Source organism: Cupressus sempervirens, chromosome 6 (assembly GCF_028749045.1).
Source record: "Cupressus sempervirens isolate cs-2001-9-10 chromosome 6, ASM2874904v1, whole genome shotgun sequence".
Taxonomy (NCBI): domain Eukaryota; kingdom Viridiplantae; phylum Streptophyta; class Pinopsida; order Cupressales; family Cupressaceae; genus Cupressus; species Cupressus sempervirens.
In genome coordinates, this window is record NC_143123.1 from 346,931,373 (window position 1) to 346,956,153 (window position 24,781).

At 34.9% G+C, this 24,781-nt stretch overlaps 1 protein-coding gene across 14 annotated transcripts in view; it reads right to left on the bottom strand.

Annotated features, from left to right (window-relative positions):
* The window catches only part of POK (Vps52 / Sac2 family), a 227,940-nt gene that overhangs the window by 119,887 nt on the left and 83,272 nt on the right, over nucleotides 1–24,781 (bottom strand). For all 14 annotated transcript variants that reach the window (XM_089788133.1, XM_089788132.1, XM_089788137.1 and 11 more), the window contains one exon: nucleotides 9,121–9,222. In XM_089788133.1, coding sequence (XP_089644259.1) covers nucleotides 9,121–9,222 — 102 coding nt within the window. The remainder of the gene's footprint in view (nucleotides 1–9,120; nucleotides 9,223–24,781) is intronic.

Genomic DNA, 24,781 nt, shown 5'->3' on the forward strand with positions numbered 1-24,781 from the left:
TTTGATAATATATTTTGCATGAGTTATAGAACTTTTATCTACAAGGCCGACTGGACAAGATAATTACAAGGGTGTATATGAAAGGCATTTTGGTCAAGCGATGTATGTCATTCTATGGTTATGATATGCAATATGTATGAAAGTATACTGGTATTTTGATGGTCAGATGCGATCAGTTGCTGCATGGGCATGAACAGATGCGAGATACACAAAGGACTAATCAGATATTGAAGATATCAGTACAATCAGTTTTGGTATATTATCTATAACTCTTGTATAGATTGTGTATACTTGTATGAGCAGTGGACTCTATTGCAATACAACTCCTAACAGGGTTGCGACCATTGTTCCGAGACTCTTGGCGAGTTGGGCAAGTATCCTCGGTGAGTCGGGTAATCCCTGTCAGGTCCGGTACAGCGAGTTGGGTCAACCCTGCCAGTCTCAATATATGATAGCAAAAGGGTGAAGGTGATGGAGCCTTAAGCTTTTCTAAAATTTGGAGCCTCCATTTAAGCAATAATGTTGGAAACTTAAGGAAGTATTGTCATTGATGTCAAAAGGTTTTCACAAGTATGAATAAAACTACAAGTATTCATCAATGAAAAAGTCACAAAGTCAATTAAGGGAACATTTGAAGACGATGATATATACGATGGATCAGTTACAATCAAGATATATACAAACTTAAATAAACAGAAATTTAGGGAAGATGATGAATAAACAATGAATGCATATCCTATTAATTCACAAACATGGATTATAACAGTTGGTCAAAGAAAATGAGCACAGAATTACCAAGCAAGACAAGAATTATTATTAACGGGCCATGCAGACAACATCAAAATGGGGAATGTCATTTGTCAAACAAATTAAAGCTACCATGAGTAGATAGAGAATAGAAGTATATACATAAATCGTTCCTTTAAAATTGAGTCAAACATAAATGATGCACAAATCTGAACAAACTAAGATTGCTCTCCTACTACAGAGAAATTGTGCAATAATACTCTTCAAAGAGTGTGAAAGGATATTGGATGATAGCCAAAGAATCTGCATGCTCTTGACATTGTAGGCAAGCACACAATTACACAAGTTCACACCAAGTGCACAATTCAAAAGTTGTCAACTCAGAATTTCGCTACACACATCTAGTAACCATCCACCTTGGAAGAAGATATGTTTGAAGAAAATCACTCGTTGTTCTCCAATTACAAAAACTTATGGAAACGACAGTCACATAATTATATTAGCAATGGTAAATATAAATACTGTTATTAGTGGAAGGCTACATGATGATATAGAGAGAACAAGTATGATATAGATGACGATTGATCATTATGTACATAAACGTATGAAGACATTGTGAAGCATATACAATTGTACAGGAAATGATAAACTAAAAGATAAACTGAATAGTATCATCAACATAGCATGGTCAACGGCAGTTACAGAAACACAAGAAGGGAAATTATCAATGCATATTTTAATTACAAACTTGAATAAAAAATATATATATCTTGATATGTGCAAAGGGTCGGGAGCTGCTCATATGCACCCAGTCGAGCAATAGTGAATGGAGGAAACAAACAAATATATCAATATTAAACATTCATTAAAAACTGCAATCTTCCATAATGTCGAACAGAGCAGATAAGACATGATAACGAGCCAGTGGTGGTGCTACATAGTGTTCAGAACATAACAACGAAAAAAGAAAGTGAAGCCAGCATGGACGAGCATAGTGCTGTCTTGCATTTTGTCACCACAACTGTAGGTAACCATACGAAACTTTTTCAACTTAGTTTCGCATTTCTATGAGATAGTTCATTATTTAATTGGCCAACATTGATCAATCAATCGACCCCAATTTGCATAGTGAATCCTTTTACTAAAGGCTTTCGCCAGGTCCTTTTCATTTTTCATTTTATTAAACTTTTGCTTGATTTTTAAATCCTTCAACATCCTCTTTCACGTTTTTTAACATGTTTGTTTGCATTTGGTCTTTTGGTTTTGTTCAATCCCTTGCTTTTGTCTTTTCCTTCAATTCAGTATATCTTAGGGCTTAATCAGACTTGCCAGTCAAAAGATATTATCATTTAAGTGCCCAAAAGGTGGGCTTTCCAGATGCAATTGCATATTTAAAATATTATGTTATATTTTAAAGTTGACATTCACTTTTTGAACAATATAACATAAATTGACTTTATGTTATGTTTTTAAGTTACTTTATCACTTAAGTGACTATAGAACACTTTATATTCTATTTTCATGTTGAGTTGCTTTTAAATTTTTCACTTGAGTGACTTTATTAACTATATAGTTTAATTTATTTTTGAGAGTTACTTTATGTTTTATTTTAAAACATCTAAGTAAATATTACTTTTTGAATAATATTTGCACATGATATATAAACTATTTAGTGTGAATATTATTTTTGACCCAATTAAGTAATATTGACTGAAAAATCAATTAAACATGTGCTTAATTGATCTTTTAAGTTATACAAATTAAACTTACATGTTTTTATACAAATGCATTCCTAGAGTGTGATTTGCACTAGAAATGCATGTAATGGACTTCCTAGAGTCCACTTTGCATGGAAAATCTTCTTTACATGTAAATCACCTTATGTGTAATTGCCTCCAGAGAGCGCAATTTGGGATTTTAAAACATGTAATTGCATCCTAAGTCCATGTTTTTGCCTTCCAAGGTCAAAATTGCCCAATGCATATTACATGATACATATTTTTAAAATATGTAATAGAGGATGGAGAGTGCAATTTGCATTCTTTATCATATTACAAGTTTTTAAAATATGCAATAGCACATGGAGAGTGCAATTTGCATTATTGGCCAAATACATGCAATTTAATACATGTGTTTGGGCATGGAGAATGTGATTTGCCTTCTCAACCTCCAACTGCATATTTTTTAAAATATGTAAAGGCTCCAAGAGAGTGCAATTTGGCATTTCAACACATGCATTTGCTATTGGAGACTACCTTTTTTCCTCCCAAGGCCAAAAATGCCCATGCTCATGCAAGGAAAGGACACGTTTTTGAAGAAAAACTCACAGATTTCTCCATTTCAAGCTATGAAATCCATCAAAAGGGGGGGCATTCTCGAGTTTTAATGCATACACATGCATATGGGGCTCATGATTTTGCATATCCAAGCCAAAAACAACCTAGATTTTTGCTTGAAAAAGGCACGTTTTTGTTAAAAAACCCCAGAAATTAACGTTTCCAGCCCATGTATATGCATTTGGAAGAGGCATTTTGGGTTTTGAATGCATGATTTGTCATCCCAAGTCCACGTTTTTGCTCTATTTCTCCAAAAACGACTCATTTACATGCATTTGGAGGGCACATTTTTGCCCAAAACCATCCCAACAGATGCATTTCATCAAAAACATTTTGCATTTTGGGGTTTGAAGATTACGTTTTTGGCATTTGCATACAAAAACACCTCATTCATTGATGAAGGAAGATCACATTTGCAAGCATTGAAATAGTCAAAGAGTTGTTTGGAAAATTCAAAATTGAAGAAAAGTCTTTCATTTCAACTTCTTTTTCTTCCACATGTGGCTCTTTGATCTACAAGTAGACATTTTCAACTTTGCTTGTTTATTCTTGCTTACTTTCTTAATTTATTGCATATTTTGGCTTAACATTCTACACATGTTCAAAGACATGCCATGTATTTTGCAAATTTCCTTTCAATAAGATGAAAACTTCTATTTTAAAATGCTTGGAATTTCCCCAAACTCCAAATTCAAAATTGCATATAGGAGAACAACTTAATAGTTGTTATGTTTGAATCAACAACTAAAGGTTTTTTTTTTTTTTTTTTTGCTTTGTGCATGTTGTTCAAAGTATGTTTTGATTTCCCTTTTTCAAAAAGGTTAAGGATTCTTTCCGAAGAATGCAAGACCACTTTCCACCTTTCCATGCAAATGCATCACATCTTTCCATATTTCACTATTACATGTCAAGGCATATTACGTCCATTTCCCAATATATACAATTACATTTCATCCTCCATCTGCATTTACATGTAATTACATCCTTCGAACATAATTACATGTTTACATCAAGTTATAATTACATGTATATCACTTTACATGTAATTACATCTAGAGAACCCGATTTTGGTAAAAGGTCACTCTTTAAATACCAAAGTCATCATTTGTCATTTACACACATCCATATGCACCTAGCTTGCATTTTTGGCCATACAAATAAAAACCCTCCATTGCCCATATGCAATGCACCCTTGAGAGTCTGATTTTGGCCCTTTTCGCCCAAATATATATGCTTTTTGGTTCATTTCCAGCCATCAGATGTGTTTCGTAAGTATCTAATCCATACTTCGAACACTCATCCTTCATAGACCCATCATCCACACTTGAAAATCTCAAAGCTTTCATGGATTCAATGCCATTGAAGCTTTCATGTTGCAGGAAGTCAAGATATGCCAGAATTTCGACAAAGAATGAAGACATCCAACAAAGGTGTGCTGCAAATCAAAAGAAGCAGTAATTCATTTGGTCACCACTTTCCCAGTGGTTGTTCGAGAACCTGAGTTCATGTAGGAATGTGCCAAGCACTTTGCTTCAAAAAAAAAAAAACGAGTTAAAGGTGCTGAGGGAAAGTTATTTCGAATTTACATCCGGACACCATCAAGAAGGTTTTGAAAGTGTCAGAGACTCTAGAATGTGCCAATCTACAAAGGAGAATGCACGATAACTCAAATGAGAAAAATCTTGTTCACATCAAGTTTTCTAATGACGACTAGAAACTCATCAAAGAGAATGCAATGGTGCAGAATACAGGAATCCCCGATCCTGCGATCATCACAGAGTACAAGGCTTTTCATGATAATCTACAAGATTGATTCATTCAGAGACAACAGTTTCAACATTTGCTTCACGTGTTTTCGAGCTTCGTAGATGCAAGAGATGGATTGCATGTAATCCAATCACATGCAACTCAAATGCATGTAATCCAATTACATGTCCTCATGACATGTAATCCAATAATTGTTCTCAGCTAATTTTACTGGGTCAAAATTGGTTGAGTTGCTCCCACTTTTTCGAACTTTTTTTCCTAAAGAAGAAGTGCCCCCCAATTGTAAAAAACATCTTTTGTTGTATGCAATAGAGTTATGCCAAACTTGTGCAAGTATAACATTGATTGTGTAGTACCAATTTGGGAAAAAAGTGAATAAAGAAAGCAATTGGATTCGAAGCTTTGACTCGAAGCAATTGTGATAGTGCAAATTAGAAGCTTTGACTGTAATTTGTGCCTATTGTCTTTGATTCATGTTATTATGGTGTGTTTAATCATAGATCATAGTGAGTTAAGAAACAATCGGAGCCGAAGTTTTGACTGGGAGCCACTGCGGTAATATATAGACTAGAAGCTTTGACTGTAGCTTTTATTGCCTTATCAATCCACAAAAATAGTTCGAATTCTCTACATCTGGAAGTCTTTGTGCCCCAATGGTAGAGGTTATTCTTATAGAATAGATTAAAATAGGACCTAGAGCCAAACCGGTACACGTTCAATCAGCCTTTGAGTTGGTGTTGGTTTATCAGTATCATCATTTCCAACTATTAGATAGAAGTATAGTTAGAGATTTCATCTTACCCATTACTCGCTCCACGGGTAAGTGGATTCTTTCCTGAAAACTAAGAGGAAAGAATATTGGTAACAACCCTCACAAATCTCTCAACTTCTTGCTTACCTTGAATTGATCCAAGGAATGGTGAGAAGGGGGAGCCTTCCCTTTAAGGTAGGAGAGACTTTGTCTCATACGCTATGGCTGGTCTACTTATTTTGCGACTGGATTTTAACAAAGTTGTCAGTTACAAAATATCCACTCAACACATAGGGTAAGGAAAAATGCATAAGGAAAAACAAATAGAAGAGGATAACTCATAGAAGCGCACAAAGAAAAGAGCAAACAAAGACATCAGCACCTATAACCACGATGTCAAACAAGGGAAAGACCAGTATTCAAATAGTCAATTATGAAGAAACCACATGCCCTCGAGAGTTGATTCAAAAGCCATTGTGCATACAAAGACAACGTAAAAACATGACTATAGTGCCAAAGATGTACTACGAGGTATCCATGATCACATTTGTTATTTGAAAAGAATAACACAGGCAACATAGTCGAGAATTCACATATTTCAGGTTTATTGAAGGATATCATATTTGAAAATAAAAGCCATGACTGATTACATTGACTATAGTATCCGCTAATCATAACTTGGCGATAAAAGAAGCCCGTTACATTTGTGGTTTATTATGCAAAAGGTGTATTAATTAAAAAAGGGGTGTGAAACATAGAGACATCTCTTCAAACAAGAGACGCAACTTTTTAATTGAAAAGAATATACATAAATTGAGAATTCATTATTTGCGAAACACATCTTCGATAAGAAAAAACAAGACAGATATTGGACAAGGCAGCTTGAGAGATACTCAGTTTTGTATGTAGGAAAATGAATCATAAGGCATGATTTTGCAATATAGAGTCAAATATTATATGTTCAACAGTAAGTAAAATGTCCTTTTGTTTATTTTTACTTGAGGCAAAGAAATTACAATTAGAATGTTGATTTGTCATTTATGATCAATAAAGAGATTATTGAATTATTTCGATAAGGCTTCTTTTACAAGGAAGCAAAGAGATGGGGAACTAACAAAGAAAAGTTCAGTAAAGTTAGAGAGGAATTGTATACAGGAACAAGAAAAAGGGAAGTGGAAAAGATAATTGATAAGATAGCAGAAAAAGAGGTATTAGTAAAGTAGAATGAGCATAGATAAAGAAGGGAAGCGAAGTTCCCTCAAGGGCTAAGTTGGAGAGCATGAACACAAAGCCTACAAAAAGCATTACTACAGAGACAGTGGAGGTGCTTAGATACACCTAATATTCAGATAACAAAAGTTGAGATTACACCTCAACCTCACCAGGCTGCTAGGAGATTTACAAGGACTCCTCCAGCAAAGGCAAAAAAGCCAGTTACACAACCTACTAGACCTACATCAGAAGGCAAAGGCCCAAGCCCTAAGAAATCCAAAGTCGTATAGAAGAAAAAGACCAATGAAGGCAAATCAAATAAATCTATGGATGAACCTGAGACGATAGTCACTTCAGAGGTTGCAGAGGTTGATATTGAAAAGGAGATAAAGAAATGGAAGCCAGACATAAAGGTCAATGCAAGAGCTGAAAATGAAGGAAAACTAGATCAAGTCAAAATATACTACATAAGGTATGATGAGGATTATCAAGGAAAACTCTACCATTAAGTACTTAATAAAACTCAATAGGAATCTTGTAGAGATTAAAGGTAGCATTCCAGATGCCATATTTGATAAATTAGATATGAGAAGGCAACAAACCTTAGAGGAAGACTAGAAGATTAGAGAAGATAAGTCGTGTGAGCTCTACACATTAATTACTTTTGATGATATGAAGAAAGTATTAGAAAAAGCCAGGACCAAAGATGAGGACCAAGATGAGATTGGTTAAGATAATGGCAGGTCTATATGATGAGATAGCATAAGAAACAAAGAGGGTTATCTTAATACCAATCAATGGCAGGTCTATAATTGTTATCTTAATACCAACGAACACAATTATATCATCCACAGACTTCATATTACCAATATCCAAACTTGTGGCCATTTATATTAATCCAATGAAGCTCATTGACATAAGTATACCTTTGTTTCTTAATCAGCAAGTTGGGATTAAGATAATTATCTTTGTTTCTTATGCCATTGATTAGCCAAAAAAAGGCAAAATCGGCAAGTTGGTAAAAAATCACTAAAAATCACCAATTTTAAAATCTTTGCATTTCAAGGCTTTTTTTACCTTGCTGATTCACAGGTGATTCATAGGCGATTCACGATTTGATTAGGCCTTGTCGATTCCAATTTTTGGTTCTTTCATATAGAGAATTAGGCAGAGATCGGGTATTTTGGCTAAGGAATTGAATAGAATTGTCCAATCAATTCAATTACTTGGCAATGTAGGGGCGACATCCTAGATGTTAACCCTCAGTTAGCATGTTTTGATAATATGTTTTGTATAGTTGTTACACATTTTATCTACAAGGCCGACTATACAGGATAATTACAAGGGCATATATGAAAGGCATTTTGGTCAAGCGAAGTATGTCATTCTATGGTTATGATATGAGTTTTATGTATGATAGTATATTGGTATTTTGATGGTCAAATGTGATCAGTTGTTTCATGGGCATCAATAGATGTGAGATACACAAAGAACTAATCAGATATTGAAGATATTAGTACAGTCAACTTTGGTACAATATCTATAACTCTTGTATAGATTGTATAACATTGTATGAGCAGTGAGCTGCATTGTAATACAACTCCTAACAGGATTGAGACCTCTAACAAGGACTCCTGTACTAAATGTATGTAATAGAATCCTAAGAGGGTCAACACTCCTAACAGATTATTTTGGATTGGTGCGTTTCTTGTGGGTACCATCCCCACTGGGGTTTTCCCTTGGCCAGGGTTTCCCAAGTTAACAATTACAGTGTTACGAGTTTCATGGTGTTGTCTACTTTACGTTTCAGTTTATTTACTTATGCATGTATATGGCTAAGTGACAAAACGTCTAACTGGATTAAAAGTGGTAAAACTGTTGAATATTGATTCACCCACCGCCCCTCACGCCCCTCTGAATATTCCCTATTTTTAACAAGCGCTTCTTAATTATTGAACCTACCCTTCAATAAGAATAGCAAATGACAATCAGCTCCTCCCTTTCCTGAAAGGTTTTCAATAATGCAACAGTATTCTGTTAGTTTACTTCAGAGACAGGTCATCATAAGGGGTTAGACCTTTTATATGGTATTAGACTGTGTGCTAATAAAAGGTTTGCCTGCGCATCAGGAGCAAAAAGTTGCATAAAAAAGAGATCGAGAAACCTACATTAAATGAACTGTGACAATGGGCACTATCTCCATCGAGGCTAGGACATTATCTGATAATGGATTTACATCAACTCTTCTTCCTTTACTAATAAGAACACAAGTTTTAAATGAACAGTTGAAAATAATAAGTGTATTACCTGAAATCCCCCAAGAAGGGATTCCATTTGCGATAGGATTGCATCACATTCACGGATCTCAGCCTGAAGCGAAACCAGGTTGTCACTCTCATTTATGTAATCCTGTACAACAGAATATTAGTATCTTCATGGGACTTATGTCATTTGCAACTCAGTTGGCTTGCCTGAAAAAGAGTGCCATTTGTCTTGCTTGATGGAAGTAATGAATCTTTAATATGAACATTTACATCTAACTTTGCACAATAAATGGCAATAAATAGAATATGCAAAAAGTCTAGTTGCAAGCATCAGCACCTACTAGTTGAGGAAAAAAAAAAAAGCAAAAATTGTAAAATTTAAAGTCCCCTACATGTATAGCTCATATAGATGCAGCCATATAAGTGGCTAGCTGAAACTTTAATAAGGAAACCAAGACTCATAAATTGCCGTGTTTGTACCACTTTACAACTTCAACATTATTTCAAAAAACTGAAATGACAAAGAGAATGTATTGCTCAACCCATTAAGAACCCTTTTCTGTCTTGATCCTGAATGTTTTACACGTCCAATTTTCTTCTTTAATTTTTTTTCAATTGAACAAATTATATCATAGTAATCGTAAAGAAAAACTTACTATCACTTGAGATTGTGCTGTACATTAAAGTTTAAACGCATTCCTGAAAAAATAGCCAAAATGCATTCCTAAAAAAATAGCAAAAAACATTCCTTAAAAACTAGCAGAAAAGCAAAAAGGGTGTTATTTCAAAAAACAACCATAAAGCTATAAAAGGATGATCAGGGCTCTCATCTTGATATTGTTGATGCTTCTATTCTTGATGGAGATTGCTTCTTCTTACTAGTTTGTGAGGATGGAAACCCTCACAAGCAACATTCTCTATGTAGTTGAAAAACAATCTGGAGAATTTCTTGGTGATTTCATTTAGAGATTGCAGTTGTGCTCATTGGAGAAGGTCTACATTTCAATTTTGCAGAGTTTATTGAATATATAATGAGTAGAGGTCAACTCAGTAGGTGATTTGTAGGTTTTTGCTATTGTTTATTGCTGGTTACACCTCCTTAATGCTGGTCGTCCTACTTCATGCCAGCTTCACCATTTCAAGAGCTTGGGTGTGAGGGTATTATGGAAGAAGATTGGTCTTTGTCTGCATTCTTGGTGTTTACTACTTGCTGCAAATCAGTTCAACACTCAGCCACACCATTTTGGTCATTTCAGATACCTAAGGTTTCTACTTCTAGACATTGTATTTGATTGTCATTGCTGTAGGCTGTAGCAGACCTTTATTTCAGAAAATCAGAAAATGTGAAAATTGGATTTAGATATGTAACAACATTTTATAATCCGGATTGCTCTTCCATTTGATAAATTTTGTAAACTCGGATCAAAAATTAATTCTGGAATTGTCAGTACTATTATTTCTGAGTATTGTTCATTCCTGAGTTTGTTAAAGTGGTGCAATAGTTTCTTTTGATAAGTAGGAGATGATTTCCACAGCTAGTCAAATTGTGATGTGAATATCAGGATTTAACTGTGTGATTTTGAGTCAAACTCGATGACCCATGTTTCATGAGTAGTGATTCAACATGAATCCATCTCTCATGAGAATAAATGGAACACTTAGCACTCATTGGATCTAGGTGATGCTCACAGGGGTGAAGCACCGGGACTTCCCGGGAGGTCACCCATCCCAGTACTACTCCAGCCTGAGCACGCTTAACTACGGAGTTTCCTCCACAGTTAAAACCAAAGCTTGCAACCCCATTTGCAAAACCTTCACCAAGTGTTGTGCCTTATGAACCATTCATTAGAAAGCCCCTTAAGCTCATCAATTGATAAGTAGGAGATGATTTCCACAGCTAGTCAAATTGTGATATGAATATCAGGATTTAACTGTGTGATTTTGAGTCAAACTCGATGACCCATGTTTCATGAGTAGTGATTCAACATGAATCCATCTCTCATGAGAATAAATGGAACACTTGGTGAAGGTTTTGCAAATGGGGTTGCAAGCTTTGGGTTTAACTGTGGAGGAAACTCCGTAGTTAAGCGCGCTCAGGCTGGAGTAGTACTGGGATGGGTGACCTCCCGGGAAGTCCCAGTGCTTCACCCCTGTGAGCATCACCTAGATCCAATGAGTGCTAAGTGTTCCATTTATTCTCATGAGAGATGGATTCATGTTGAATCACTACTCATGAAACATGGGTCATCGAGTTTGACTCAAAATCACACAGTTAAATCCTGATATTCACATCACAATAGTTTCTTTTGTTTGCAATATTATCAAAATTATACTTATTTCACAAAAACTCATTATTACATTTCCCATTATTGCCTTTTGCGAGATTATTGGCATTTTCCATAGCAGAACAATTGCAAGGTGCCAAGGGAAGGAAGCATATTTTTTGAGTTAATCGTCACTTAATGTATTTTAGTTAGATTAAGATGGCTTCTATTTCTAGCTTTGGATTCCTGTAATTTCTTTAAATGGATTAAAGTATTTTTGGTTTTTTTTGGTGTTCTTTTAAAAAATTATTTGTGGCTATCCTAAGCAAGTGCATTTGAATGTTTTCTATTTGATTTTTTTTTCAAACAAAACAGCAACTTTGCAAATCGTGGAAAGACCAACAGCACAATCAAGGTTTTGTTTTTCCCATCAGAGTATTTGGTGTTTTCTGCATCAAAGGATTGGGTTTCATTTTGAAGATTTTGCATGCATCTTTTTGAAGAATCGCAGGTTTGTTGCATCAAGTTTCAGGGATTTTTACAGACCTAACGATAATATCAAGCCAATTGGGAAGGTCATAGGTTTCTGGAGTAAGCAATCACATTTTTCTCGGTGGCTGCAAAAGGTTTTCTCAAGCCTATGTCTGTTTGATTACACCCACAGATTTGTCCATGTGCTTGTGTTAAGAGAGCTCGTATGGCTATTAACATCCATTCCAGAGATAGTTTTCTTGCAACCTGCATGTTTTTGGTCAATTTTTTTGGAACATTCTTGTGCATTGTACCTGGGCATGAGTGTATTTTTCACCTGACTTGCATCTACCACATGTTCTATCTTCCACACATCTTGTCTTCCATGGGTTTACACTAAGTTTCAAAAGGGTTCTTCCGCATGACCGTTGTCCACTTACCTGCGTTTTTTTTCAGGATACCTATGCAACTTGGGGTTTTGGGTTTTGTTGCACAAGTTCTGCCAAAATTGTCTCTAGTCTCTTTCCAGCAGCTTGGGCTTCAATGATTTTTACAAACAAAAATTCAAAAAACAAAATTGTGCACATTTCTCATTAATGAAGTTTTTATAAAAATTGTGGATTCCTCGTGGAATCTGAGGCATGATACTGTACCACCAGATGTCCCTCTGGATAACCTAGATCAGCATCTAGATGAATTCATTCCAGGCAGCCCTAATCATGGTGGTTATCCTGATTTTGTAAATGGTTCTACTCTCTAGCCTAAGTGGTGCAGAAAGCTTATTGGCGACATTCCTGATAATGATCTTGTTGAGGGTAGACCATCCAGAGGCAAGAGCAAGAACAGCATAGTTAATTTTGCTCGTATGGCCAACATTCAGAGTATTAATGAGCCCTAGACTTATTCAGAAGCAAAAGGGATATCTCAATGGGAAAAGGCTAAGGAAGTTGAGTATCAGTCTTCAGAAAACAATTGGGTTCTATAAGATCTTCCACTAAAGGAAGAAACCTCTTGGCTGCAGATGGGTCCATAAAGTGAAGTACAGAGCTGATGAAACTTTAGATAAGTACAAAACTTGGTTAATAGCTGAGGGGTTCTCACAAAAGTAAGGAACTAATTATGAGGAAACCTTTCCTCCTACAAGAAAGATAAGCGCCATCTAGTTGGCTCTAGCCATGTTACATCCCAATTTTTGACCTAGCTTGAAATATAGACGTTGAGGTTCACATGAAGTCAGTTGGCAGTTTAATTTGATATGATCTGGCGAAATGGTAAGATAGTTAGTCGTTATGATTTCAAGTGAAGATGACATGCTAGTTATTTGTTAATCGCGAATTCATGGAATTAAGACAAAAGGTTAACTAATATGATTATTTATAATTTATAATTTAATTAGAGAAATTCCTTGCAGGGAGCTTGTTGAAGGGGTGGAAGCATTGTCAGAGAAGAATTAGGCAAGGCATCACCATCATTGGAGAGACAGGTAGAGGACCAAGCGATTTGTAACAGGACTCATCCCTGGAACTGCATGAGTTGTTAATAATTAATTAAATTTAATTAATTTAGTTTAAATATAAACGTATTCTTAAAAAGATTTTAAATTATCTTTCGTTGTATTATTTTTAATAATAGTTTATAAATGTGCATTTGAATATAAAAATATTTTGGCATCTTTATATGTTAATAAATTAATAGAATGATGTTTTAAAAAGTACTTATAAGATTTTAAAAAAATTTCGAATTATTATAATATTAATAAAACTATTTCACCTTTGTTCCAATGATTCATTTTTCCATTTGATGGAATTCAAAGCGCATTTGAGTCTTGTAACGGCAAAAGCCAAAGAGCCATTCATTATCTTTTTATATGCTTGCCTTGTCGTTTTCAAAGATCACCAACAAAATATTCGTCTATTCATGGTTCCGCCGTAGTCTTAGCACTTTACTATTCTGTAAACCGAGTTTGCTTATCAGAGAAAGACTATTCGCCTTGTATCTTGAGATATCCGTCTCAAACTCCTTCTGCACTCACGTTTATCACTCTGTAAAATCCATCGATCAACCTGCAATTACCATTATCACCTGAAATAACATCCTGTCTTGCCGCGATATTATACTCTCTAAGCTTCCACGAGATCATTTTCGCATGTTCTAATCTTTGGTTCCAGTGGATAACAAAAGAGGGCGCTCAGCAAGATCCAATAACCCGTGTGCATAGTCAAGCCAAGTAAGGATGTGACAAATTGTTTTTATCTTCCAATTTTTACTTGCGTTTTGCCTTTTCTGAGTCGGGTCAATTCAAATATAAGAGATGCATGCATAGTATTGAGTCTTGTTGTTACCATATGTCCAGGTTATTTAAGAATGCCAACAGAACTTGTTTAGTTTGTTGCTAATGAAGTAGTTGATGTTATGCCAACTATGGATGAAATAAAACTTTATGATCTCATCTTAATCATTGTCTGATATTACTGTTTGCCTTTATTTAATTCAAAAATATTTTGAATATAGATTAAACCTTTGTCAAACCATGAATGTCTAAAATTTGTAGATTTTGTCAAGAAATGTTCTGTTCTCAAATAAACAAACAGTAATAATGATCAACTCTGAATACCAAGGAAATTCTGAGGATGTAGAGTCTCATTCATATGAATAAGTGTAAGATGTAACGGTTCAGGCACCGAGGAGACACCGAACTAAAGATTTGTTGATGGTTAGTGAGTGCAATGAGTTGTTCTTTTCTAGTTGTAAGTTGGATATAATATGAGTTCATCCGCTGTATCTGTGTGTATTGAGAATTTGTTTATCAAGGATATAGATATTGAAAATTGGTTAAAGATATAAGCGTAGGAGACCAGTAAGAATGTTGCCAAATTTAGAATGGCCAATCGTGTTTTTCTTTCTAATGCAACTGTTGAATCAAGAATGTTCAATGTGTCTCTTTTTCATTAATACAATTGTAGACTGAATTGAGATGGTTAGTAAAAGAATTCTTGTTCTTGGAAAAACTGTCTCAAACCATAAATGTTTCTTTATTCATAAGAGAGTATTAAACATGTATAAAAGATATGGATATTCAGTTTAGAATGTATCACAAACATTCATACCCTGCAAGAGTGAAATTATTGATATTAAACAAGCACATGGAAATCACGGGCTTGGAGGCTTGATGAGATTGAGGGGGTGTGAGGAAGGATTCATCAACAATAAGAATCAGTAATATCAGTTATGACATTTTAGTACATATCATTAATAATAGCTCATGCATATTCCTATTATGATGATCTCCTGCTGCCAAGTCGTATGGCGTGTTATATATCATGATGCCTAGTGAATGGTAAGATGTTCCCTGTCAATTCCGGGTAGGGAGGGCCTTTCTCGTTAAGAGATCGTGTGGGGATATATATTGTGGTCCAAGGTTGGGTGGTAAAGCCCCTGGCAATGTTTCACCTCTCTCAAGATATCAGATATGCGTCAAATAGAGATAAGCCATGAAATCAATTGTCTATCGGAAACAGGTAAAATCATTTTTTGTTTATGAGAAAGTAAGATTAAATTGAGGTATTTCATTATTATCATCATTTTACTGAATATTGAATATAAGTAATTATCTAATTTTGAGAAATTGTCACAGATAAGCAATCAGAAGGAAAAGAAATCCGAAGCCCTAATTGATTGTGTGACAGCTGGAACCTTAATTGAAATGGTGGTATTGGAAGCCCTAACTAAATCCGTGGTATCGGAAACCCTAGTTGAATCCATGGTTGCGGAAGCCCTAAATTGAATCCGTCGTCGCGGAAACCCTAGATAAATCCGTTGTCGCGGAAGCCCTAAATTGAATCCGTCGTCACGGAAGCCCTAAGTGGTAAAGCAGTACCAAAAGCCCTAAATAAACCGATGGTAATTGATGCCCTGATTGGTAAGATGATATGTGATGCCCTAATTGGTAAGATGATATGTGAAGCCCTAATAGTTATAATGGTATTTAGTGGTATTCATCAAATGATTTTTGAGATAGCAGTCGATTTGAGAAATTGTTATAGTATATTTGTGGACTAACCCGGGTGGTTGCAGAAGCATACTTAGATGAATTTCAGTCTCAGTTTTTCCGAGGTATGTGATTTCAATTTCTGAATTAATTTCATTAAAAAGTATTTCAAGTATTTAGTTAAGAAATTTTGTTTAGCTGACTTTAACGGTAATCTTCTTCACATGAACATGAATGATGTAACTGCCTTCTTATGAAGTTGAAGATAAAACTGTATTCTATGAAATCCAGTTGTTACAAGCCATTGTAGCACAATGTGGTTGGACAATGCATTAAATGGACGTCAAAATGTCTTCCTCAATGACGTTTTGGGAGAAGAAGTCTATATGTCACAGCCTCTTGGTATCAAAGTTGAAGGCAAAAAGTACAAAGTATGAAGACTGGTCAAGGCTCTTTATGTCCTCAGGCAAGCCCTCGGGGAATAGTACATCAAAATTGAAACCCATTTGGTTGCACAGAGTTTTCACAAGAGTATGTCAAATTCAAACTTTTGTGTCAAAAGCATTGGTAATGACATCATTTTTCTTGTCTTCTATGTCGATGATATCATCATTACTGGCAACGGGGCACAGTTGGTTAAGCAGATCAATTGAACTTGTATTGGGAATTTGATAACACTGATTCAGGACTTCTACATTATTGTCTCAGTGTAGAGGTTTGGCAAACAAGTGACTAGTTTCATTTCTCAATCGAAGTATGCTAGGAGTTTGCTAGATAAGTTCATGACGGTTGATTGCAAGCCTTCATCTACGCCTACAGATAAAGGGTTGAAACCATCATCCAAATCAGATTCACCTATGGTGAATGAGTTGACTTTCAAGAAACTACTGAGCAGCCTTATCTATCTTACAGCCACTACACCTGATCTAAGTCATGTTGTGAGCTACATATCTTGTTTCATAACAGCCCCTAAGGTTGCAACAAAGCCTGCATTATAATATGTCAAAAGGACACTCAACTTTGGCATTTTGTACAACTGAACAAAGATCCTCAGCTAACTGGTTTTACAGGCTCAAATTGGGCAGGTTCAATTGATGATAGGAATTCTACTTCTCGGTATGTTTTATGAACCAATAAGGACTGACACGTGCTAGCTCTTTCCTCAACCAAAGAAGAATATCAGGGAACTGTTAAGCAACATATGAGGCAATATGGTTACAGAGGATGCTTTCTAACATGTAAATGTCTCAAGCAAGTCCTTCATCCTTGTTCTGTGAAAATCAAGTGGTGCTAAAACTTGTCAAGAATCCAATCTTCCACAAGCAAACCAAATGGGTAGAGCTTCATTGTCATTTCATTAGAACACTTGTTTTAGTCGGAACTATGATGTTGCAATACATTCCAACTGAGCACCAAACAGTAGATATCCTCACCAAGTCTCTGAGCTCGAGCAAGTTTGTAAAATCCACAGGGCAACTTAATCGAATAATACGACCATTAAGGAGGGTATCAAAGAACTATTAGCATTACTCTTATATAATGATCAACTAATTTATTTTAGTTAGATTCGATAGTATCTATGTCTAGCTTCAATTCATGATTGTTTACTTTAGAAATATCATTCCTGTAATTTCTTTAAATGGAGCTTTCATCTCCATTGTGAATACATTAAGCGATTCCCATATCAACTTGTAAAAAGGACACCTATCAACCTAAGGTATGTGGTGTTATGATTTATTTTTTTATTTTTAACATAAACTTTCCAATTTCTAATGCATTTTTTCTTTCTCAAGAAAATTTCTATTGCCAAGAAACAAGTTTCAATATTTTTCAAAATGTTTTCTGGTGTTTGATTTGAACATTTATTGCTTTCAAAGTTTATACAGATTGTAGTTTTGCTTTAAATTTTAAATCCTATAATTTCATATTGGCTACTAGTTCAAGTTAAGTGGGCCTCGTAACACATAAATGATTTAAATATGATCAAGCAAACAACTTCAAGGAGGTGGGGTTTTTATTTAAAATTGTAATCAATGCAAGGTCCAATACCAAAGCTCGTATAGGCAAGTGAAAGCACATTTATGTTCTATAATTGGAATTTTTTTAAGGGCTAAGAGCAGTTTCCAAAAGAATGACAGCGAATGACTATCAAGATATTCAACATTTGAAATAAACAAAGGAGGAAAAGTATTCTTAAATAAAAATTATAAAAGATCTATTTGATAACAATGAGATCAACGACTAAGAAAAGTGTATGACAACTAAAAGAATAAAAAACATCCCTCAAGTCCATCCTTATAACTTAGTTGACAATTATAACTAAACTTTACGATATATTTTAATACTCTCCCTTAACGTTGAATAGCTTATCAAAAGGACTTCAAATGATCTGCTGGTCAAAAAACATAGAAGGCTCTTCTCAAAATGCTATATGAAACAAGCCATTGGTAGAGACCCTCCCTAATTGGATTGTTGATTACCCAACCTCTTTCTACAAAATCACTTTGTGTGACCAAGTTTACCATCCCTCCCTTGATCCAATATTATGAATTTAATATACTAAGTTACCAAATGCACACCCTACTAGTGCGCATCAAATCTGGATGTGTGCTTCAGATGCAGTTCGAATGCACAACCCAGACTATAGATGCACACTAGATGTGCAACCTATGCATCCAAGAGAATCCGCAACTCATGATGCACACCATTTGCTCAACAAGGCCACATCCAACACATGCCCCAACACATCGACAAGCTAGGCACTTTTTGTGACTTTAAAAACTCATTAAAAAGAGGGTTTTTTGCTCAAACCCTGACACGGCCCTTTATGAGGCCCTTTAAATGAGGTGCATTATGGAGTTTTGTGTAATTTTGAAGGTCTTAATTAGGTCTTGGCAACAGAGGCTCTGCCCACTCAACCCTGTTGGTAACACAATCCCCAAACCCCCATTACAACTTTGAGTTTGCACAAAATGTGTATTTGATAATGTTATTGTGTCTTTAAGGTTTATTCAATTGGCATTTATCTTTGGCACTGGCCATTGATCAATCATGAAGTATCATAATATTAAATGATTTAGTTTTACAATTCTATAAATTTCTCTAATTGTTTTGTATATAATGTATATATATGCACACACATACTTGAGCATACCCAAACCTCCAAAAACAGTTTGCACATACCCACATACAGGGTTCTCAAACCCGTATCCATACAAGTTCCCGAACTTGCAACTTAGGGAAAAAGGCATAATAAATTTGAGACACCCTTCTAGGATGCTCTACATTAAACAGTGGTTTTAAACATTGTGCCCTAAATGATTTAAGGGTTTAGATTAAACAATGATTTTGTAAATTGTGCCCTAAATGGTTTTGGCTTTACATTAAATAGTGGTTTTGTAAATTGTGCCCTAAATGGTTTTATTTAAACAAAATAGTGGTTTTGTAGGTTGTGTCCTACATGGTTTCTAGTTTTATTTTAAGTTAATAATGGTTTTATCAATCATGCCCTAGATGAGTTTTGCATTAATTAATTCATGATTTTGAAATATTCTTATTTGTAATGATGTGTGATAATGAATTTCTTTTGATGTTAAGATGTCGTTTATGGTTAATCAAGTCTGGTAGATTTAGTTATTGTATTGCATTATGTATGTTTATAAATTTACCATAAGCTAGATGCTTTTTGTGACTTTAAAAACTCATTAACAAGAGGGTTTTTTTGCTTAGACTCTGACACAACCCTTTATTAGGCCCTAAAATAAGGTGCATTATGGAGTTTTGTGTGATTTTGAAGGTCTTAATTTGGTCTTGGCAACATGGGCTCCACCCACTCAACCCTATTGGTAACACAATCCCCAAACCCCTATTACAACTTTGAGTTTGCACAAAATGTGTATTTGATAACTTTATTGTGTCTTTCATGGTTTATTCAATTGGCATTTATCTTTGGCATTGGTAATTGATCAATCATGAAGTATCATAATATTAAATGATTTACTTTTACAATTCTATAAATTTCTCTAATTGTTTTGTATATAATGTATATACACACACATGCGCGCACGTACTTGAGCATACCCAAACCTCCAAAAACAGTTTGCATATACCCACATACGGGGTTCTCAAACCCATATCCATACTTGTTCTTGAATTTGCAACTTAGGGAAAAAGGCTAATAAATTTGACACACCCCTCTAGGATGCTCTACATTAAAAAGAGTGGTTTTAAACATTGTGCCCTAAATGGTTTAAGGGTTTAGATTAAACAATGATTTTGTAAATTGTGCCCTAAATGTTTTGGATTTGCATTAAGTAGTGGTTTTGTAAATTGTGCCCTAAATGGTTTTATTGAGACAAAATAGTGGTTTTGTAGGTTGCATCCTAAGTGGTTTCTAGTTTTATTTTTAGTTAATAATGGTTTTATCAATCATGCCCTAGATGAGTTTTGCATTAATTAATTTTTTATTTTGAAATATTCTTATTTGCTAATGATGTTTGATAATGAATTTCATTTGATGTTAAGATGTCGTTTATAGTTAATCAAGTCTGGTAGATTTAGTTATTAAACTGCATTATGTATCTTTATAAATTTACCATAATGCGATAACAGACTGACTACTGTTGTTTGACTAGTGGTTGCAAGATCCACGCAAGTTCCTGGAGCAAGGGGGGAAGGTATCATCGGGAAAGAGGGACGAGGTATGAACAATGAGGGAAAGGTCTTCAGGACATTGGGAAACTAGTAAGGTTGAGTAGCCTAGGAATAAAGCAACCTAGTAGGCTAGGGGACTTAAGGTAGTGTTGCCCAATGTTTCTCAATCGTAAGCTTAGTATAATACCGACTTGCACCTAGTTAGATATCTTGCTTGGAACACTCTAAATTGTAACTCTTTGATATCCTCAATTCTAGCTCACTTCAAAGTTTGAGTTTATATGCATCTATTAATATTAGTAAGCAATTATATACATTCATAATACTATTTACCTAGATTAATGCACATTAATATGCAAGTGATTAATTATGGGCAAGATGTTTGTCCATGATCAATCACATGTACATAAGCATGTAACATGAATTAAAATATTATGGATGTATATAAATCTTTACATAGATTATCAAACCAACCTTTATATCTTGAAGAATTCAATGGATTATCAATAATACTATCTCTTTTCATCACACCCACTCTTATGATAACTATGTTTTTCTTTCTAATCAAATGTTAATTTGTTTCAATCGACACTTCCCCTAAATCATGGCTCCTAAACTTCGTGTGGTCACCTTGGATCCCAACTTTAGGATAATTAAACAGTGTTCCACGGGGATGTGTCCCCTATGATTTTGGGGTCGTACTTGTCCTAGGGACTCAAAGACGGATTTTTGTTGTCCCCAGAGCCGTCCCTTTTTTGCCAAATTCAAAAATGTCCCTGAAATGGGAATTTTTTTTGCAGGAATCTTGGGGACAGCCAGTTGTACCAGGGACGACTTTGTCGTCCCCAAAACTTCTTTTTGTCCACGAAATTGTTGGTCGTCCCCTTTTTTTTTAGTCAGCCACAGGTAAAGGCAAAATGAAAACACCCCCAAAAATTCGTTTTTTATTTTTATTTTTGTTGTTTGGACTGGTCCCCGATCTTAAAGACATAATAAAAATATGCAAACCATATTTGGTCCTCTAAAACACTACGACTAACTCTTCTACTCATTTTTAGATTTGACATACATGCTAAGACGAAGAAAAAAACATAGAGCAGCAACAGCACCAGTGAGGAAAAATTACATTTAGTATTTACTACTTATTATTTTAGGTGGACTTCTCTTTATTTCATTCTGATTTCATGCGTAATACTTGAAGCAATTAGGCATTTTGATTTTTGCTATATATGTATGTGATGTTATAATGGAAGTACTTAGTATTTATAATTTGGCAATTTTCCATGTATTGATCTTCTAAAACATCTATGGTGAATGGTCTATCAATATTATGATATGCATATTTGAATTTTGTCTCTTTATATATAAAAAATCCCCTATGTTTTTAATCACCCGTCCCCTGAGGTCCTATCCCCTAAATTTTGGCTTAGACCCGTCCTTGTACCATAAACACATCCTCGTACCATAAAAGTCCCCGTCTTGGAAACTCCGTGGAGCATGGTAATTATATATTATACCGCCCAATTGGCAAGGAAGCCGTAATACAAATAAGATGACTTTCCCAAGATCTTGAGAGTGGTTAGATAAACCTCTATGATTGAGCACGATCTAGTGATAGCTAAATATCGTGCCTAGTTATGTGCATCGACGACTACAATGCCATCATTTCTAGGGTGGCATCATGGGGAAAAGAGGATGGTTGAAACGATGCTATATGGTGAAAAAGAGTATTATGGAATGGTCAAAAGGCAGAAGTTCTTTGTTCTTTTTGAGAAAGAAGCACATTCACGGTGTTGAGAAAAAAATTGTTGGTGGTTTATGCCGTTGTAAATCTCTGTATACTCCTACTTTTACAGTGTGATTTACTTGAATATTATCTTCTTAATCCCTGTGTAGTACCTTCTCTTAATTTCTCTCAACTACCATAAATATCAATCATCTTGAGTAAGCAGTATGCAATGGGGTCTTCATGTAGCTAAACTATAGTTCCCAAACTCAGGCTTGGCTCGGACTCAACAAGGCCGACTCGGCTAAAACTCAGCAAAATGAAAAATTACTTGAAATTTAAAGATTTTTAAAGCTTTAAAAGCACCCTTTACTGAACAAAACATAAAGACACTATATCATCATCAAATAGAAGCTAATTTGTTATTAAACACATAAACAAGAAACATAAATGATAAATCCATCACATATATAAAATGTAAATTGTAGCTGAATGAAATATAAAACATATAAAAGTATGGCATAGATATAAAGAAATGTTATCAAATGCATGTAAAATCCATGAAACCCATGACATCAAACGTTCCATGAAACATGTATGTGTAACTATAAAGTGTAAACATTGTAAAAAAAAAAAAAAAGTATATTCGCTTAGGCTCTAGCTCAAGCCTCATCCTCATCCTCGACCTCAACCTCAGAGTAGCTATTTGCCTTCTACAAAGGCGTCTAAGGTAGGTCCTGGAGGACAAAGAAGCCATAGTCCCCACCTTTGAGGTGTCATTATCAACATCAACAGTGCGTGTGCATGTCTCAGAACATGCTCTATCCTCTACCTCTACCATAACCACAACCTCAGCCTCTAGTCAAACCAATCATGGTCATCCTCAAGGAAGACTGGATCAATAGCCTCAGTGAGCTACTCAGACTCTAGATCGATCTCCTCTAGAGTGATGGAAGACGAGTCAACGTCCAAAATCTACCTGGTCCTAGATGGAGGTTGTAACAAACAAAGACAAGATCATTCAACCTTTCCAGAGACAACCTATTATGCCTCTTCAAGTGGATGTGCTCGAAAATGGACCAATTGCACTCACATCCAAAAGCGTTGCTCGGCTAGCTCAAAATATAGATGGCAATTTTTTGAAGATTTGGGGTTGAGGGCCCAAACATTTGCCACCATCTATCTAAAATAAGGAAAAGAAAAAAAATGTCTCATTTACAAGTACTACTTTAAGGCTAAATTATAAAATAAAAAATAAAAATACATAACTTATAAGCCATAAGCTTAAGAATATATTTATACTTGGCTTTATTTCTGTCTAAGCATTTGTGCATATCTTACTTGAGAATATCATCCCTTCTTCATTATTATATTGATCCAACTTAATGGTTCCCATCACTACACATCTTCTACACCATTGTATACAGGCCAGTAAGAACCTCCTCATTTGCCTTGAAGTCAAGACAAAAATAAAATGTTAGATTGATGTAATAAATTGTTGCATGGATAGGCCTCTGAAGCTGGTTTAGCCATCTCCTATCAATGATCTCCCAAATAAAGCTATACTTATCCTCCACTTCTGCATGTCTAGATTTAATGGCCTACTTAACCCTATCCATACCCTCGTATATATAGCCCATTGAGGGCTTCTCGCCATCAACAACTCATAGGAGAACTAGAAGGGGCTCAGTGATCTGTGTATTGTCGTCTTGCATTTTGTCACCACAAAATGTTAGTAACAGCATGAAACTTTTTCAAGCTAGTTTCGCATTTCTCTAAGTTTGAATTTGATATTCAATTGCTTAATGTTGATCGATCCATCCATTTCAATGCGTATATCAAATCATTTTACTGAAGGCCTTCGTCAAGCCTTTTTTGTTTTGCTTTCTGTCGAGGCTTTGCTTGATTTTTGAAGCCTTCATCATCCTTTCTTTTCTTTTGAGTTTGCGTTTGTTGGTTTTTTGTCCTTTGGTTTTGCTCATGTCATACCTTTCGCTTTTCCCTTCAATTCGGTCTAACCTAGAGCTCAATCGGAGTTGTCAGTCAAGAGATATCCCTGTTTTAGTGCTTCAAAAGTGGACCTTTTTGGTGCAATAACACGAATTAAAAATATGATGTTATATTTTAAATTTCAGTTTCACTTTTTGATAAATATAACTTATATTCACTTTTTGTTATGTTTTTATGTTACTTTCACTTTAAATTTTTAATTTAAAGTGACTATACTGCACTTTATGTTACAATTTTAAACTGAATTACTTTTTAATTTTTCACTTAAAGTAACTATATAACTATATAGCTCTAGTTTGATTTTTTATTTTTAAATGAAATGCTCATTTAAATGTTACTTTTTAAATGATGTTTATATGTTATATTTTTAAATATGATAAAGAAATATTGTTTATAACCCATTTAGTAACATTTTTATAGTTTTAAGTGAATTAAATGACTTAAAGTCATCAAAAGTGGACATTTTATATGCAATTACATATAAAATCCATCAAAAGTGGACATTTTACATGTCAGTGCATGTAAAGTTAATTTGGTGGACCATTTTTATGTCATTGCATCAAAAGGCTATCATAAGTGGACCTTTTTGATG